This window comes from Diadema setosum, chromosome 20, assembly GCF_964275005.1.
Source record: "Diadema setosum chromosome 20, eeDiaSeto1, whole genome shotgun sequence".
Lineage (NCBI taxonomy): Eukaryota > Metazoa > Echinodermata > Echinoidea > Diadematoida > Diadematidae > Diadema > Diadema setosum.
The window spans coordinates 1,394,070-1,412,328 of NC_092704.1; the positions used below are offsets into that span (position 1 = coordinate 1,394,070).

At 34.1% G+C, this 18,259-nt stretch overlaps 1 protein-coding gene across 1 annotated transcript in view; it reads right to left on the minus strand.

Moving 5' to 3' along the window:
- Positions 1-870: 870 nt before the first annotated feature.
- Positions 871-18,259, minus strand: part of LOC140243982 (cytidine monophosphate-N-acetylneuraminic acid hydroxylase-like) — a 57,740-nt gene continuing 40,351 nt past the window's right edge. Inside the window, exons 12-15 of the mRNA XM_072323644.1 lie at positions 17,008-17,130; positions 7,535-7,650; positions 6,510-6,637; positions 871-1,034 (exon numbers count right to left, since the gene is read on the minus strand). Coding sequence (XP_072179745.1) covers positions 871-1,034; positions 6,510-6,637; positions 7,535-7,650; positions 17,008-17,130 — 531 coding nt within the window. The remainder of the gene's footprint in view (positions 1,035-6,509; positions 6,638-7,534; positions 7,651-17,007; positions 17,131-18,259) is intronic.

Here is an 18,259-nt window from a genome sequence, read left to right on the forward strand (position 1 = left end):
GTATGTTGGTAGGCTGGTATATTCCAAGATGTAATGACTCATGGTACGTGAGTACTGCGCTATCTTCTCCTTCTGCACTTCTCTGTCCATTTCCATCTCACATTTTAATGTTCGTCTGAACTTTCACACACTGTTTGTCATGGTTCTCTCTCTCCCTCTCCTTCTCTCTCTCTCTCTCTCGGTTCCTGTTTCATCATTGTACATGCACATCTGCACGTAGGCCTATAATATGTACATGTATTAATACATTGTTGATGCCACACAATCATATTCATAAACATAAAGTGTTAACAAAGTAATATTCTTCATTGCCTTTACAATGTACAGCAAAACGCAGCAGCAAGGGAATGAATAATATTAAAAAAAAAAGGTTACAGCTGCTTAAACGTAACTTGATTAGCATATTACATCGTACATAATGACATAATAATATTATGATAATGATATAAAATATGAGGGAGGGATGACTTGGGTAGAGATAGGATAGAAGAAGTATGTAAACCGTTAGAACTTTTTTTCTCGCTAAACTATTTTTAAATTCATGGGATGAAATAAGAATGCACAGGTAAAATCAAAGAAAGTAATTATAAGTGGATTCAAAACAATTAACTAGCTGATGGTGTGCATGGGAAAAAGTGTTGTGACATAACATGTCCCATACAGTGAAATGAACAGTAACTTTACGAAACACAACGTTACGTAGGGGTCTCAAAAAACAAACAACGAAAAAATGAAGACCTGAAGCCTCCCATGCAACAACTGGGGGAACAATTGTTTTTGTAGATTCATTAATTTTAGGCGTGTTAAAAGTGCAGCAAGTGTTTTGTAAGGCGTGACAAAAGTCGACCACCTTGATGAGGTGGCGCTCTTTCACCAGTCAAGAACGAATGTCGTGACGACACATGACGCAAGCGGGACGAAGAACCATTTGAGCAGCATCTCCAGAACGGACCAGTGATGCCTGGAGGGGAGGGACCAGCGAGGCTTGGTGGGGAGGACCACGCCCTCTCTCGACGTGTCATCTTCAGTGCAATCTGTCAGCAGAAGAGGCGGAAAGATTGAGAAAGAAGAAGAATTGAGAAACGGATAGCGCAATTATGATGAAAAAAATCTAAAGTAGAAGCATTTTTTTTTTCAAACAAATAGATTCAGTGAATGTACTGCAAAGTTAAATATTAATTAAATAACAAAATCGTGATCGAAAGAAAAATCAGATAGTCAGTACAAATGTGATAATTTTTTCAAGGTGTAGTAAAATTCACATGACGCCCTCTGTGCACGATGTCACAATAGTAGTAGAAAGGATAAGAAAATATTAAAAGAAAATAGTTTCATATTTCTACCACGTAGCCTGATTGTTTTCATGATTGTTTTTCGATGTTTGCGTATTGTTATATCGTATATATCACTTTATTCAATTTTCATGACAACGTATTTGTAACTCCAAGGTTCCACAATTATATTTTTCTCAATTTACTTTTTGATTATGTTACCAAAGAAAGTGAAATGTTTATATTCTTATCGAAAAATGAATAAGATTTTGAATTGAATTGAATTGAATTGAATTGAATTGAATGATCATTTTTTTGTTGGAAGTCTGGGCCATTGAGTTACATTTTTTTTTCCATCAAATTGGTGTGCTTATTGAAAAACCGGTGAAAGCTATCATGAGCATGTTATAATGGTGACAATTGAATGTGAATCTAAGTTTTATGATTGTTTGTTTGAGGTGATGTTTTATTTCCTTCATCTTGCCATACATTCAAAATACACAAAATAATAGTTATTTCACATTACAAAACATGGTAACATTATGTAAAACGAAAACAAGATCTTCGATATAGAATATAGTCTGGAAAACACTTCATTGTTTTACTCAATTCATTGTTTGACTAATTAAATCGCGAAACACCACGATAAAGTCAAAGAGGCGTGGTCGATCGACGGCAGAATCTGTGTATTGCTGCTAGCGTCTGGTGGAAAAACGATCAAACGGATAATCAGAGGTCGAGATGAACTGAATAAACTGTGAATGTGAATTATGGACACAAAACACTTACTGATGTTGCATTCCAATTTACTGTATATTTTTTTACTGGAATATAAGAGACATATTGCATTCCTTTTTTTTTTCTTTCTTCATACTTACCGTACTCAACTCAATGCTCATATGTACACTTATTGATATTGCATTTCTTTTGTGTATCAATGATTTTTCCCCCTCGTGCTTTCTTACTGCTTGTATTTCTTTTTGTATTCGTGTCAACCCACTTTGTGTCTAACTGTTCGTGGTACTGATTTATGTCATCATACGAGAGATGTATTCTATGTGGAAGGCAAAATAGTTTTACATTAAATGTCAATAATTCAGAGTGCAATGATTGCAGATATGATAATATCGATAATGTGAGGAGTCTTCAGGATGAATCTGTCAATGAAGCTACATATCTCTTGCCAGATGAATATAATAACATATCTTTCAGCACTGGTAAATCATTTTCATTGGTTCATTTTAATTGCAGAAGTCTTAAAATGAATTTTCATAAGTTTGAAACAATAATTTTATCCCCGAAAAATAAATTCTCCGTCATTGCTCTTTCCGAAACATGGGTTAACAGAAGATGAAGTGATGCCTTTGGATGGGTACTCATACGTGGGTAGCGACAGAAGGGAGAAACGAGGTGGTGGTGTTGGTTTTTATGTAAGTAATGAAGTAAAGTTCGTAATACGTAAAGATCTTGATGTCTTTAATGACAGTATTGAATCAAGTTTTATAGAAATCCGTACAAAATATAAAAATGTTATACTTGCCGCTATTTATAGACCACCTTCTCAACCTATTGCTGAATTCTTACGATATCTGGAGAACTCATTAAGCAAAGTGTGTGATGAGCAGAGAGAATGTCTTTTATCCGGTGATTTTAATATTGATTTACTGAATGTTACGTTATGCTCAGATGTTGATAAATATGTTGATGTTTTGAAGACTTACTCATTTAGTCCATTGATACTTAAACCAACTAGAGTAACTGAATATTCAAGTTCAATGATTGATAATATTTTTGTAAATAGACCTGAAATAGTCAAAATGGCAGGGATTATAGTTGCAGATGTAAGCGACCATTTGCCTGTATTTTGTCATTATGATTTCGGTAATATTGAAAGTTTTGAAAAGATTTAAAAACGCAATATTTGTGATGATAATATGATGCAATTTTGTGAAAAGTTAAATAACATTGATTGGAATAATGATGTAATGCAGGGGCATGTTGATGATCAATTTGATAAATTTATGAAAGTGGTAACTCAATTGTATAATCAGTGTTTTAGATATATTGAAAGTAAATGGAAGTGTAATCAATATAAAAAACCATGGTTTGATAATATTCTTAGGAAAATGTGTAAGAAGAAAAATGTATTGTATTCGAAGTATTTAAAGAATCCAACAGAGTATCGAAAGGCTGTTTATATTGCATGTAGAAATAAAGTTAATGCTGAGTTACGTCAAAAGAAGCGAAATTATTATTATAATAAATTTAAGAATGTTCATAATGATATTAAAGGTACGTGGAAAATTATAAACAGGCTTCTTTGAAAGGTGAGGGAAAAAGTGCAATATCGCATTTTGCAACCGAACGGGCAATTTCTGTGTGATCAATATGCCATTGCTGATACATTTAATGTATTTTTTAGTAATATAGGTTCAAAAATTGTAAATACAGTTCCATCTACCTCTTCACATTTTACGAATTTTTTATCAACAAGTAATAATCCGCACTCTATGTTTTAAGGCCTATACAAGTATGTGATATTCTCGAAATTGTACAAAATTTAAAAACAGGTAAAAGTCCTGGATATGATGATATTGATAGTTATGTTATAAAGAGGAGTATTATCTTATTTGTAAAACCCTTGTGCAATATGTTTAATACATCTTTAAAGGAAGGTGTGTATCCAAAGTGTTTAAAGATAGCAAAACTTATTCCTGTCCACAAAGGAGGTGATAAAGATCTTTCAACAAATTATAGACCTATTTCACTTTTATCTGTTTTCTCGAAGATATTTGAAAGGTTGATATATAATCAGCTGATGAAATTTTTACTTGAAAGAGATATCTTATATTCGAAACAATTTGGTTTCAGAAAAGAGTATTCTTCATACATGGCTTTAATGGAATTAAGTAATATAATAGCACAGTCTTATGAAAATAAGAAGTTTTTGATTGGATTATTTTTAGATTTGTCTAAAGCTTTTGATTATATGGATCATAGTATTCTTATCAAAAAGATGGAAATATACGGTATCAGAGGTACTGCATTGAATTTGTTTCGGAGTTATTTATGTGATAGAGTGCAATATGTGTCCATAAATGGTATATCGTCTACCGTTGTGTAAATATTGGTGTTCCTCAGGGATCTGTTTTAGGGCCTTTATTATTCCTTATGTATGTTAATGATTTGCATTTTTCAAGTAAGTTACTTCACACTATTGCTTTTGCAGATGACACTAGCTTATTCTTGTCTGGTAATGATATGAATGTTCTTTGTTCAACTTTTAATCATGAACTTTGTTCAGTTAATGATTGGTTTCAAGCAAATAGACTTAAATTAAACGTGGATAAAACATGTTGTATGCTTTTTAAGCCTAGAAACAAATATATTGTAAATGAAGTTGATATATGTATTGATAATTGTAAGATTTCTTTTGTTAAGTAAGTGAAATTCTTGGGTGTAGTAATTGATGAAAAATTAATGTTGAAGGAACATTTATTGATATGGTGTGTGTGAAAATAAGGAAAACAATCGGTGTTATGAATAGGCTAAAACATATTTTACCGTTCAACATACTCGTTAGACTTTATCAAACCTTGATCTTGCCGCACCTTACCTACTACAATATTATTTGGGGGAACAGTGCAATATGCCATTTGAATCGAATTTTAGATCTTTAGAAGCGTGCAATAAGAATCATAACGAACTCGAAACCATATTCGCATTCCAGTCATCTGTTTGAAAAATTAAATTTCTGAAAATATTTGATATTAATAAGTCCCAAACTGTCTGTTTTATGTATCTGTTTAGAAATAATATGTTGCCATGTTTTTATGATTTTGATTTTGTAAAGAATAATGAAGTAAGTAGATATCGTACAAGACGGGGGGAAGATTATAGATTGCCCAATTTCAAGTATGAGTTCTCACGATCCACAATAATATATGTTGGTCCTAAGATGTGGAACAGTCTCCCAAATAATATTAAGCAGTGTGTCCCTATATCTGCATTCAAGAGAAAATATAAAGAATATGTTGTAAAATCATATACATGCAATAATGCCTTCCTGTAATAATTCCGTTTATGCTAATATGTGTATATATCAGTAGTTTTCGTTTTGTCTTGTTTTGATTTGTTTTGATTTGTTATGTTCTTTTTTTTTGTATTGTGTCATAATTGTTACTGTTTACTAGGGAGAAGCCTTGACAGGTTAATGGCCTTTGCTTCTTCCTCCACACCCTGTATTGCATATGATTGACATGTTGTCCTGTATTGTTCATTCTTTTTTAACCAGTTGTGCAAGATGTGGAAATAAATGAAATGAAATGAAATGAAATGAAAGATACCTCAGAAAATACCTTCTTAAAACGTAGCACTCAATGATCACAGCAATTCAAATTTTCACATAATCATGTCCTTTTTCCCCATTCAAATAGCGAATAATCGAAGTCGAGGAATGTTTGAAATCATATCTCCACCACAATACCGATCCAGGGGGGGGGGGGGGGGGTATTACGACTTTTACACTTCCCTCCCATCACAAACACCTTTACTCAACACTCTAAACAAATATTCATTCATAGACCCCATACCTCCTACATCCACTCGGACAAAACAAAACAAACAAACAAAGACACAAGCACGGACAAACACATACACATAAGCTTTCACAACCCTACACACACGCACACAAATCCAAACACACTAGCACCCTGCATGAATCCAGTTCCGGTTCATCTGCGGCCACCCACGCGCGCGCACACACACACACACACACACACAATGAACATCCGTTGAAAATAAAAAAAATCGATCTATTCCCATTTTGTAAATGTACCCCCAATAAGCCCAATTTTCTTTTTTATTGGCTATTTTATTCTCTTCATCTCGAGAGTCTTGAACCATCAAATCATTTACTTTTTGCACAGATGGCAGAATTGTCTTTTTTTCTTGTTTAATTGTATAATTGACTTAGGAAACGCACATTTTTTAGTTATTGTAATATTTTTGCCCGATGCCCATAAGAATAATTTCCAATCATCTATATCAACTTCCATTAACAGTATAACTTCATAATTACTTCTTTCCAAAATTGTTTTACTTTCTTTCTGACAAACAAGCAACGGATTATTGTATAAACATTCTATGATTATATGAATATAAGTATGAAAAAGATTATAGCAAAGAGAGGAAGACACGTTGGTAACGCCCTCTACGTTTTCTCGACAGACAGCTCACCTCGGATCAGCTCTGGGCGGGGTTTCCAGTTTGCCTTCTTCGGGGCACCGTTGGCCCTCATTCTCTCCAGAAACACGTCCCAAGCTGGAGGTTCCCTTGGCAAGAACACCTGCATGTGGTTCCAAAACCTGCCAGAAATGAGGAAAAGATGCAATCAAGGATGAAACTACAACGTCACCAAACTTTTCTTATATGCCTATGCTATCACGGTTTGTAGATAAAAAAAAAAGTTCCCGTATTGAGTGAGGGTGTATAGATTGGGGGAGTACAGTGGCAATGCTCTTTAATACAAAACAAATATAGACAGATAGTTGTAAATTTTATTTGTTAATGTAACTTTGTGTAGTGTAATAATATGTGTAGTACTGAAGTGATGCATAGGCCTTGGATTCTTGTGTCTATCTTGGGATACAGCAGTGTGCAAGTGTGTAAGTTTATAGTACACCCAATTTTACGCAAAATACCAATAATTACGTTTTCCGGCATTAAAGCTGAAAGAACGATTCTATTCCTTGGGCTCTGCGAAAGCTATTCCGGGCATCTTCCAAAAGTTAGGAAAACTATATCCAATTTGAGACGCCAATACCGTTCTGATTTTAGTTATCGGGATGCCTGTCTTTCATTCCTTTGAAGAACTTTCAAAGTTAATGATTCATAATCATGGTTAGTTTGATGGACACTACAATCCGAGCAAAGTTGAGGGCGGGCTAGTGGTAATTTATCTCACTCAAAAAATTTACCTTGTAAACAGGACAAAATCAATTTTGTTCCCTAAAATATCTATTAGCTTATGAGTTTTGAAGCCTGTGGTTGGTCAAAACAGGTCCCGTAATCATCGTGGAGCCATGTCGTTACCAAAGTGCGTTCATAGGTGGTGCCAATTGTTCACTACCCCCTATTTGGTTTGCTTTCATTATTACGTATGAGCGTGCACGCTAACCCTCTAACGCGCGGTAACGACATGGCGTCCAATTTAGTAGTTGTCCGGACTCTCGATCTTTATATACGGCACTGGTGTAACCTACTGAAAGTGGAAAATGTCCGGATCCCTCGAGATGTTGTTATTGAAACCGTTGTAGAGGTCATCCCAGAAAAAGCCTCGTAGCACAACCTGGCGATGGACCCCGATGCGATTTCTGATCTGAAGAAAATACACGCGCAAATAGATAGACAAGTAAACACACATGCAGATAGAGAACGGATGGTCATTAAAGTACCAATAGATGAAAAAAAAAAAAACAAACAAATAAAACAAACAGTGGCAATGCCAGTAATGATGAAAACGTGATATTACAATGAGGCTAGATAACGATGAAGACATGGATAATATTGATAACGACGGGAAAAAAAAAAGAATTTCACAGTCATGACCACAACAAAAAATGACAACAAAAAACAAAAAAACAAAAAACAAGGAGCTTCAAGCTCCTAAAAAAAAAAAAAAATGTATTCAAGCAAGGATCCTTGATTCAAGGCAGCCTCTCTCCTGCGATCTTTTTCGCAATGGTTGCCTGCACTCTGGCAGAGCTGTAATAATCGTCCTGGGCATGATTAAATAATACGTAGGAAGACATGAGACAAAGGAATGAAACTGATAGAAACAGTAGAAACATGCTAACATTTGAACAGGAACGCTGGGAATTGAAAAATAACATCAGGGCAAGCAAACAACGGAAACAACGAAAAAGTCAGAGACTATGCTGTTACGCCCACTGTATGAGATAACTGACTGCGATAGTAAACATAACATTCTGCTGGAAGTGAGGATAAACAATGTGTTGCATAAAATCCAACAAAAGTCACGCAATTCATACAGATGACATTTCTGTGGTGTGATTTTGTATCTTAATATGATAACTGACAGTATTCATTGATAGGATTTTATAAGATAACATGAATACTTCTCTCTTCTGAGTCCTATTTTCGTAATTTTCCATCATTGTCTTTCCTTCCCGCAGAATATCGAGGTCTCGAAGTCGTCATATCTTTCAGCTTGTTCTTAAATTGTCAATGATTTTATGAGACTAACGTTAATGTTTGTCTTTGTAATTGAAGGGGTCGGTGCATTATAGTGCTAACCCACACAATGTTCATTTTGAGATATTCGCTTTCGAAAGTTTGAAAAAATCCATAAATCAGGTTAATGACTCGTCAAGGCCAATTTTTTCGTATATGAACCTTTACATACTCAAGATTGAATAGTGTCTAGGGGAAATTTACTACACTGATATTTTGGTGGATTCAAGAGGATTTTTCAAGTCACATTTTGAATTTGTGGCTTAGCACTTTAATGCAGCCAAATCCGTCGTGTATACAAATACTCTTTATTTTTTGAAAACTCACAAAATATCAAAATCTCTTCGCTAAAAATGGAAAATTAATGTAATATTTGAGTTTCCCTCCTTCGTGACGTGAAATCAAAATAAGATATACTTGTTTTTAACTGTCTGTATTGTATAATCTGTGTGAATTGTGAAGACAAACTTTGCATATATTTCAGACGCACACACGCGCACAGAATCACTCATATACGCATAGAGACATCTTGAAATATGGATATTAAACAATTTCAACAATTCAAGTTTTAAAAGACTAAGCATTCAGTGTCATACAAAATAATAATATGATTTGTTGGGAGGGGGAAGGGTTATATCTCATTGAGGTTTTTACATCTTCCATGTGCCTAAAAGCAGGGAAAGAGTCCCTTCTTCAGCATTATGCATATAACGCATTTTGAATTTAGAGTATCTAGATCAAAGAAAATAAAGTAAAATGGTACATATCAACATTATTCCAGGGATTATCATGTCTTTTGTTAAAGGGAATAAAATACCATAAAGTAGACATTAAGGCCTTGTTTTAATAGCTAGATTGGTTTTCTTGTTTAGGGTATCAAAATCACCAATAGTACTCTAAAATCCTTCTTTGTATGACAACGAATTTACCAAAAAAAAAAAATAGTGTTGCATGAGAATTATGACTGCACATGCCTCAATAAATCCTCCTCCATGTTCGTTGGTAAATGCATGCTGTGTGAAATTATGCAGGAAGGTTCTTATCACATAATGAATGACTAACTCTTAATGGCCAAAAATCCATGTTAAAATTGGGATAAAATATCTTTGGAAGTTTGAACACTTATAGATTTCGTATATTCGGACAGACCATACATGCTGAAATACAATGTGCCGAATAAGACCAAAATAGGCTACGTATTATACCAAGTTGGTGTGTTTATGCACATACATTTTACCCCATATGCTTTTTCAGACTACATTTGGATCATGAAGATCATTTAGGAACAAGATAAAAATGTTCTCATGTCAAAGGTGTTACGGTGACAAAAACATACACGAAAAAGTGAAAAATCTATATGCTTTCAATAGTTTTATCAATCACACATCTCCAAAGTAATGTGAAGGAAACTTTCTTGTTTGTAAATTAATCTTGAAAGCAACCCTGTGAAAAAAAGAAATAACTCTGAAATTTGAAACAGAATACAGCAAATACATTTTCTTTCCAACATGGAGACTTCTTCATAAAAATGCATGATAAATACCAATTTTAAAGGGTAAATGCAGTAGTGTGAAAAAAAGGAGCTATTGACTCACAATTAAATTACGTTAAAAAAACTATACTATCAGCATGCTTTAAATTCTGCTTTGATTGCTTTCAACGTTTATTGATTTAAATTGAGAAACCATATAGAGGTATCAACAACGTGGAACTATGAATTTTATACGACAGCTTTAGATTTGAAAAAATAATGTTTGCAGTTGTATCATAAATGTAACATCCTTTCAAAGGATGTTAAACCTGTATGTATCGTGTCTCGGTTATGTAAGAAACTACAGGGAAGCACAGCTGTATTGACAGCGGCAGGATTTTGTTTGAAAATTTGAGGTAAATTAATCGATATTAATAATGCATTTTGTTTTCATCCATTCTCTGTCTATAGCTAATGCCCTAAATATGGCTGTGAAAGCATAGCCAAATTGCATTTTATTCAAAAGAAGTAACAAATTAATCAATGACAATTTCAAATGTTGTTTCACTAGTGAGCTAACTCTGTAAGAATTACTAACAGATAAGGCACATGTCCAAACATCCAGCTATCCGCATATTTTTTTTTTTTTTTACCCATATGAACGTTTTCAGATCACACTTGCATCGGGAAAAAAAAATCATGAAGTTAGAGACAATACACTTATTACAATAAGCCATTTCGATGAAAAAAAAAACACACATAACAAATAAAGATTTATATTTTGAATATATTCCATCAGTTATTTAACTACTGAATTATTTTGAGGAAGCTTTCCTTGTGAAGCGAAATGTCAGCATGAATAACGTGCTAACCCACTAATGAAACTTTAAGGTGCTAGGACAGACCATGAATGTTGATTAATTTTCTTATAGGTCACAATGAACAATGCTAAAATACTCCTAAAACCAGTGATTGTGGTATTTTCCTGATGGGTTCAACAAAAACAAAAAACTGGCGAAAAATGTCATGATCAGTAGAATTAGCATGAAAATAGTGCTAACCCCAACAGTACAAGAATTAACAAAAAATACTCATTAAATGCTTTAAATTTCATTAATGTTTATCTCATCTCCATTTTCATAACTGGCAGAAGAGTACAAGTGTCATGTTATGAATCAGAATCACTCATTTTTGTAGATGAAAAAGTTTCCTCACTGTTCAGATTTAGATATTTTTATGACACCCTTCTGTCTGCTACCATGGAGGTCGCCATCTTGAAAAGTGTGGCTTAGCATTATATTCCTGCCTATAAGATGTGATTAATTTTCGGGGCAAAAAGATGCCTGCATTAAAAACCCATTTATTGCTTAAATTTCAAGATGAAATTTTTAGGGATTATAGAGCAGTGGTTCAGGATGGTGTAAATGCATGTAACTCATTTTTCACGAAAGTTGGGTTAACACTATAATGCACCGACCCCTTCAATTGATACATGTTAAAATATTTTGTAGTAATAATATTATGTAGTATTATACTTCTAAAAGTGTACATTACTTGTCCTATAGACCAGTTCACAGTTAGCGATGTTTCTGTCAGATTGCACAGAATTTTAGGCCATTGAAACCAAATAGTTTCAAATTTAGAAATCAACCACTTACGTAATCAAGTTTGGTTTCATTTTACCTAAATATATGTTCATTTCGTGTATTTCCATTATTCAAGAAAAATAGAGGAGCATATATAGATATCAAATATTGAATATTGTAGAATTCAGTACAAATTATACACTAAGAAAGCTGAAAATAAACTGATAGAAAATAGAATGCATGTTAGAAAATGTACGGTAAACGCACAGTGGTAATCAAAAATGATTATCAAAACATTAACAATATAAAATCATTGAAATATTCATTTACGGCAAGAGCTGACAAAGAACATCAGTGTGAATTCAGAAGTACTTTACTGGACAGGGTTTTTTAACATATATTTTCATTGCTTAAATTGAAATAAGTCCAAAATACATGTCTAGTATGGCGTAATGAATATTTAGACTTCCTTTGAAAATAGCACGACGGCGAAATTGATGGCGTAATCGTGTGTGGTCAGTGCAAACATGAGCATTTAGTCACAAACATTTTCATTATAATTTTATAAGGGGAAAGCATTTTTTTAATAATACCGTTGAATGAAAGAAGCAATTTGGAACTTGTTTATATCTGCCAACTCCAGGGTTTTTAACAATTTGAATAATTTGGACGTGGGTGCTTGATTGCGGAGCCAGTGTAAGTAGGAGTACGTATTTCCTTCTTTTGTAAAACTATTCAGTTATGTAAATGCCAATAATTAAAGTCCCCCCCCCATTGATTTTAATGACTTTGATGTAGGCCTAGGTGCTTGATATACACAGTCAGTGCACATAAGTATTGCCTTCTGTTGTAAAATTGTCAACTTCTGTAAATGAGGAGAATATGAGTTTCCCCCGCTCCCTCCCCCCCCCCCCCCCCCCCCACGAAATTACAGTATACCAGGTGTGGCAAAACATGAGAATCATTTATAGTGGATGATATGGGTGCTTTGGTACAACATATTTCAATCGATGTGAAATGATTTAAAAGAAAAATAAATATTTGTGACCCTGCACCACAAAACACACAAAAAGTCGCCAGACATGAATCTTTAGTTAAGGGCAGATTCTGAAAGAGCAGACTCTAAAAAATAAAAAAAAAATAAAAAATGTATAACTCCAACTCCATTCAAATGGATTTTCCTAACCTGTATAAATATTGGAAAGAAAGCGCGCACTCTGGAAAGTTTGAACTGAGAAAAGAGGCTGTGAAGTACAGGGTCTATTCAAGTGCCTAATCTTTACTACGCCGTGCTACCATGAATGGGACAAAGAACTTGATGCAAACCATTGTAGCAACAGCAATGAAGGGATTATCAAATTAAGCTGAAATTAAGCATACTTAATTAACACATTCTGTTCATAATAAATATCAACTTTCAAAGCAATAGCATCTTCTTTTCAAAATTTATTAGTTGAAAGTGAAAAGTGTGTAAAGGATTTTCAAGAAATTAAAAGGGGCCTCTAAGGAAAACCTGATCACACTACTTTACCAAAAAAAGGGTTGTAAAAAAAAAAAAAAAAAAGGTTGTAAAAAAAAAAAAAAACTGCTGAAAACTCACTTTATCCCAAACTTAAAGATGATAAAGATAATGTAGAAAAAGGATATCTCTTTCAGAAAATATGCAAAACTCAAAACTGACTCGGTTGACCTTTTCACATTTCTTGAGTCCTCACATAGAATCAACGTGTGTCACTTTTTGTTTGTTTTGTGATGCACGGCCACATTTTTTTTTTTTGGGGGGGGGGGGTGCAGAAAAGATTGATATGTTATTCCAGCTTAGAGTACTTAATCGTGTCAACATAACACAGACAAGATTAACGGAATCGCAAAGTCATGAAAGCAGTAAATAATGAGATTCTACTTTAACAGACAAAGTACTAATATCCTGCAGCATGCCTTCCTTTTGAGAAAAAAAAAGCCAATTGTGAAAATTGATGAAAATGTGATATTACAATGAAGTTAGATAGTAATGAGGATAATATGAATAATAGTGATAACGACGGAAAAAAGAAGAATACAACAATTATGAAAAAAAAAATGTATTCAAGGCAGCCTCTCTCTTGCAAACATTTTTACAGTGGCTGCATGTTCAGACCCCTAATCGTCCTTGGGAAGATTGAATACGAAGACTTGGGACAAAGGAATGAAGCTGATCGAAACAATAGAAACAGGTTAGAATTAGACAGGGACGCTGGGGAATGTCAAATAACATTAAAACAATTGACAACGCAAGCAAATAATAGTTATAGAATCTTCTTTGCGTGGGACTGCGTGAGACTATCGACAGGGCTATTGAACATAACCTTCCGCTGGCAGTGGGGGTACACAAATTGTTGCATTAAAACTCACCCAAAAAAAAAAAAAAAAACGTCACACAAGTCACACAGAGGTCACTCAAACGTCAAACCAAAACAACCGACATTTCTTTCTTGTGGTTTGTATCTTAATCCAACTTGCAGCATTCAATTATAGCATACTATAAAATGAAATAAAAACTTCCCTATTCTAAGACGTATTTTAGTTATTTACCATTACTTTCCCCGTCTGCAGAATATTGAAGTCTCTAAATCGTTATCTATTTGCTTCGTAAATTAGCTACTCTTCAATAAGGTTAAAAATGATATTCATCTCTTTATTGGGCATAATTATGTCCAAGGGAGTCTGTTCAATGATGCTGTGAAGTATTTCATTTCTAAAAGTGTATGCTACTTCTCCTATAGACCAGTTCGCAGTTAGCGATGGCTCAGATGACCCAGAATGTTATAGTTTGTTTATCTATGGATGCACTGTTGTACCTAATGGTGTAAAAACAATAATTACACCTATTGAAAATGATACAAAATCATTGAAATACATAACATTCATCACGATTTAAAGGCCAGTTCTATGGGAAAGAAAATCATTATGAATTTTGTAGTACATTGTTGTACGTTTTTTAAATATATTATTATTGTTCAAATCAAAATTATTCCAAAAATACAGGTCCAGTATAGCGTAAGGAATATTGAGACTTGTTATCAAAAATGAAATTAATGACGTAATCGTGTGATAGGTATCAACATCATCATTAGTCACAAATATTTTTACTAAAATAACGGGGAAGATTTCCTGAAATATAGAATTACATCAAAGAGGCAAGTTGCATCTTTATATCTATCAACTTCAGAGTTTTTAATGATTTGAATAATTTGAATGTGGTATGCAGAGTCGTGCAATTGTTGTTGTTTTTTTTCTTATATAAAACTATCAACGTAAATGAGGAGAATGTGTGTCCTCCTTCTCCCCAGATTGAATTACAGTCACATGTGACAGAACATACGAATCATATAAAGCTATGGGCTCTGACGGTGCATATTTAACCGATATAAGACTAAAAAAAAAAAAAAAATGATACAATTATTGAATTATTGAAATATTCTTCCAACTTAGAGTATGCTTGTCTCTAACACCTAGGAAAATAGCATAATCGTAAAACAGAAAATAATCAGAATCTACTTTTGCAAATTACCAATATCCTGCTGCCTCCTTCCTTTTGAAACAAGCCTATTGTGTCTTACTAATTTTTTAGGATAATTCATCTGTCATGAAACTGAAGATAAAGAACAGCTTTAATATCTTTATGAGACGGTCGATTCTCTCTGCATATAAAACAAATTGACAGTAAGGGCAGGCCGAACATTTCCTTGAATATAAAAGACGTGTTGTTGTTGTTTTGTTTTTCTTTTTCTTTACTTCACCTCAAAGAAACCGTTTAGGTCCCGTCCACGACGTAGCTCATTACAACTCTGTTTTTCTCAGATGACCTGTTAGGCAGTATCTGCTCATGCGTAGAATGATACTCCGCACTGACGTTGATATTCAAAGAGGCCGACTCTCACAATATAAAGGTGTCAACTGCTCTTGCTGCATCTATGCTGCATGCGCCTGCTGTGTGCGACCCTCATTTATGTTTACACAGACGTATTAATGCCCCGCGGGAGTCGACGTAATACTACCCTTTTGGTATCAAATGCATCGCATTTTCGGGTTTCTGTATTCCCGCAAACTCAAATACCTTGGTGTTCTCTCCATGTAGAACTCGTATCTGAGGTAAAACGCCGTTTTTCTTATTTGGAGACGTGTATAGAGTTGCAAAAGGGGGAAATTATTGCTGTCAAACTTGTGATATAGATTTTAACATTAAAAATTCATACACTGTGTTGATAATTATGATTGCAAACATCAATACTACTCTGCCCTACTTTGGCAAAAGGAAGCAAGTGACATTTTTATGGATATTGACTTTTTTTATTGATTTAGCATATTTGAGGCATGCTCTGTTTTAACTGAAAAATCCAAAAGTTACAATTTTGCCCCATTTCTGAGATATTCGGATGGCAAAAGGAAGCAAGTGCAAAAAATTGCATGAAAAAATGGCAAAAGGAAGCAAGTTACAACCTCAAGATATGATTGTCACTTGTTTCCCTTTGCCAAATCATTTATATTTACTCTTACACACAATCTAAAATACTTTGGCAAAAGGGAGCAAGTAACATCCTCATATGATTGTCACTTGCTTCCTTTTGCCATTTTTTTTTTATGTCTGCTACAAATCTATAATACTTTGGCAAAAGGAAGAAAGTAACATTCTCATCATATGATTCTCACTTGCTTCCTTTTGCCAGATTTTTCATGTTTGCTAAAAATCTGAAATACTTTGGCAAAAGGAAGCAAGTTCCAACCTCATATGATATGATTGTCACTTGCTTCCTTTTGCCATATATGATATTTGCACACAATCTAAAATACTTCGACAAAAGGAAGCAAGTGGCATCCTTATGACATGATTTTTCACTTGCTTCCTTTTGCCAATTTTTTTTTTTATGTTTGCTACAAATCTATAATACTTTGGCAAAAGGAAGCAAGTAACATACTCATGATATGATTGTCACATGCTTCATTTTGTCAGATTTTCCATGTTTGCTACAAATCTATAATACTTTGGCAAAAGGAAGCAAGTTTCATAATAATGAGTGTCTATGGGAATATCAAAATTCTTCGAATTGTCATAAATGCATCATTCTATGACTTGCACGAATAGCGACATTATTATTTTCTCTTCACAAATTTCCACGTTGAAGGGCCTACCCAAAAACATGTTTTCTTCATTTTTAGCATTTGTACTCAATGTCATTTGATTCCTTTTGACAAAGTAGGGCGGTACTATTTCTACCAATACTATTCTTCATGGCCCTCCAACCTTTTTTTTTTTCTCGACATTAAAGCAGAAAAACAAGATCTTTATGTACGACTTCAGGTAAGATTCTATCACTAAGTTCAAAGAGAGGGACCGTTATCAGCATTTCGGATTCGAAAGATCTGTAGCTGGTTGTTTTGTACCCACCTCAAGGTAATTGTGTTGACCATGTGGTCTGCTCTTGGGAAAGGTGGGTGTTGTTCCTCTGAAGTCTACGAGGAAATTGTAACCTCCTTCAATTTCCTCGAAATGATCATCGGTCTCAATTACCTAGACGAAAAAAGACAAATACGAATCACACTTTATATAATCTTACTAAAGGGGGGAAACATTTCTGAAAGAGACAGGTCATTACATTGGAAAGATTTTTCTGGTCGAGCAAAATATTACTGCTGTTATGATTTTGTTGCTATTGTTCATACGTTTTTTTCCTGTCTTTGGATATCATGCATAATGTACAGGATTAACTTTTAACCTTTTCGAAGGGCTACCCTCCTTTAGGTTTATTCAAATAAACGACAAATATCGGACATATTTGTCGGACACTGATCAATATCAATATAGTAGTAAAACAGTGTTATGAATATGCAGCAAAGCACATCTTATTGATACGTACATAAAGGCACAGTTTTCTTTACTTACGCAAGCATTTAGTGAATACTAGTGGTCTTTCAATTGCATTGCCATAGCTTCCTTTTTTTAAGAATGTGAGAAACACTACGGGCATTAGGACTATGTACAGATTGCATTTGTGAAAAAGAAGAAGTAAAGCTGTTGTTTAGTACACTGTACCTTTCATTGCATAGCACACAACTCTAGTATTACCATTATCCATCTGAAGGAACACCACATGAAGACAAATATACGACTTGGAGCCAATGAGTGTCAGTAATTAACGCTTTGGGGGTAAAAAGAAAGAGAGATGTTGATAGAAATTAAGCAAGATGCATTATTTGCAACTGATTAACAAATTACCCCTTCATCGACTGCTGGATGAGAAGACTATTCAGCTTGTGATGTCACATGTATAGAGCGATATAAAGAAAATGCAAAGAAAATTCAACTTTTCACTTTTCTCTCAAAAATAAAAGAACACTTGCCTTGCCTCTTTCAGAAGGCAGGGGAAATAATATTACCCTTAACATGCATATTTCAGTTACAAGTCGATGAAACGTGCATTTTTTCCAAAATAAAATTTTGTGAAATTCTCTTCATATTTTCCTTATATCGTTCTACGCATGTGACATCTTACACTGTTGTAGTCTTGTAATCCAGCAGTGACTGCGCAAATACATGAATATTCATAACTTTTGATCGAAGTGTCCGATTTTCCCTGCATTCACTGCAATCCGCATGTACATGAAAGCAACCAGCCCGTATCATATAAGAAGTTTTATCA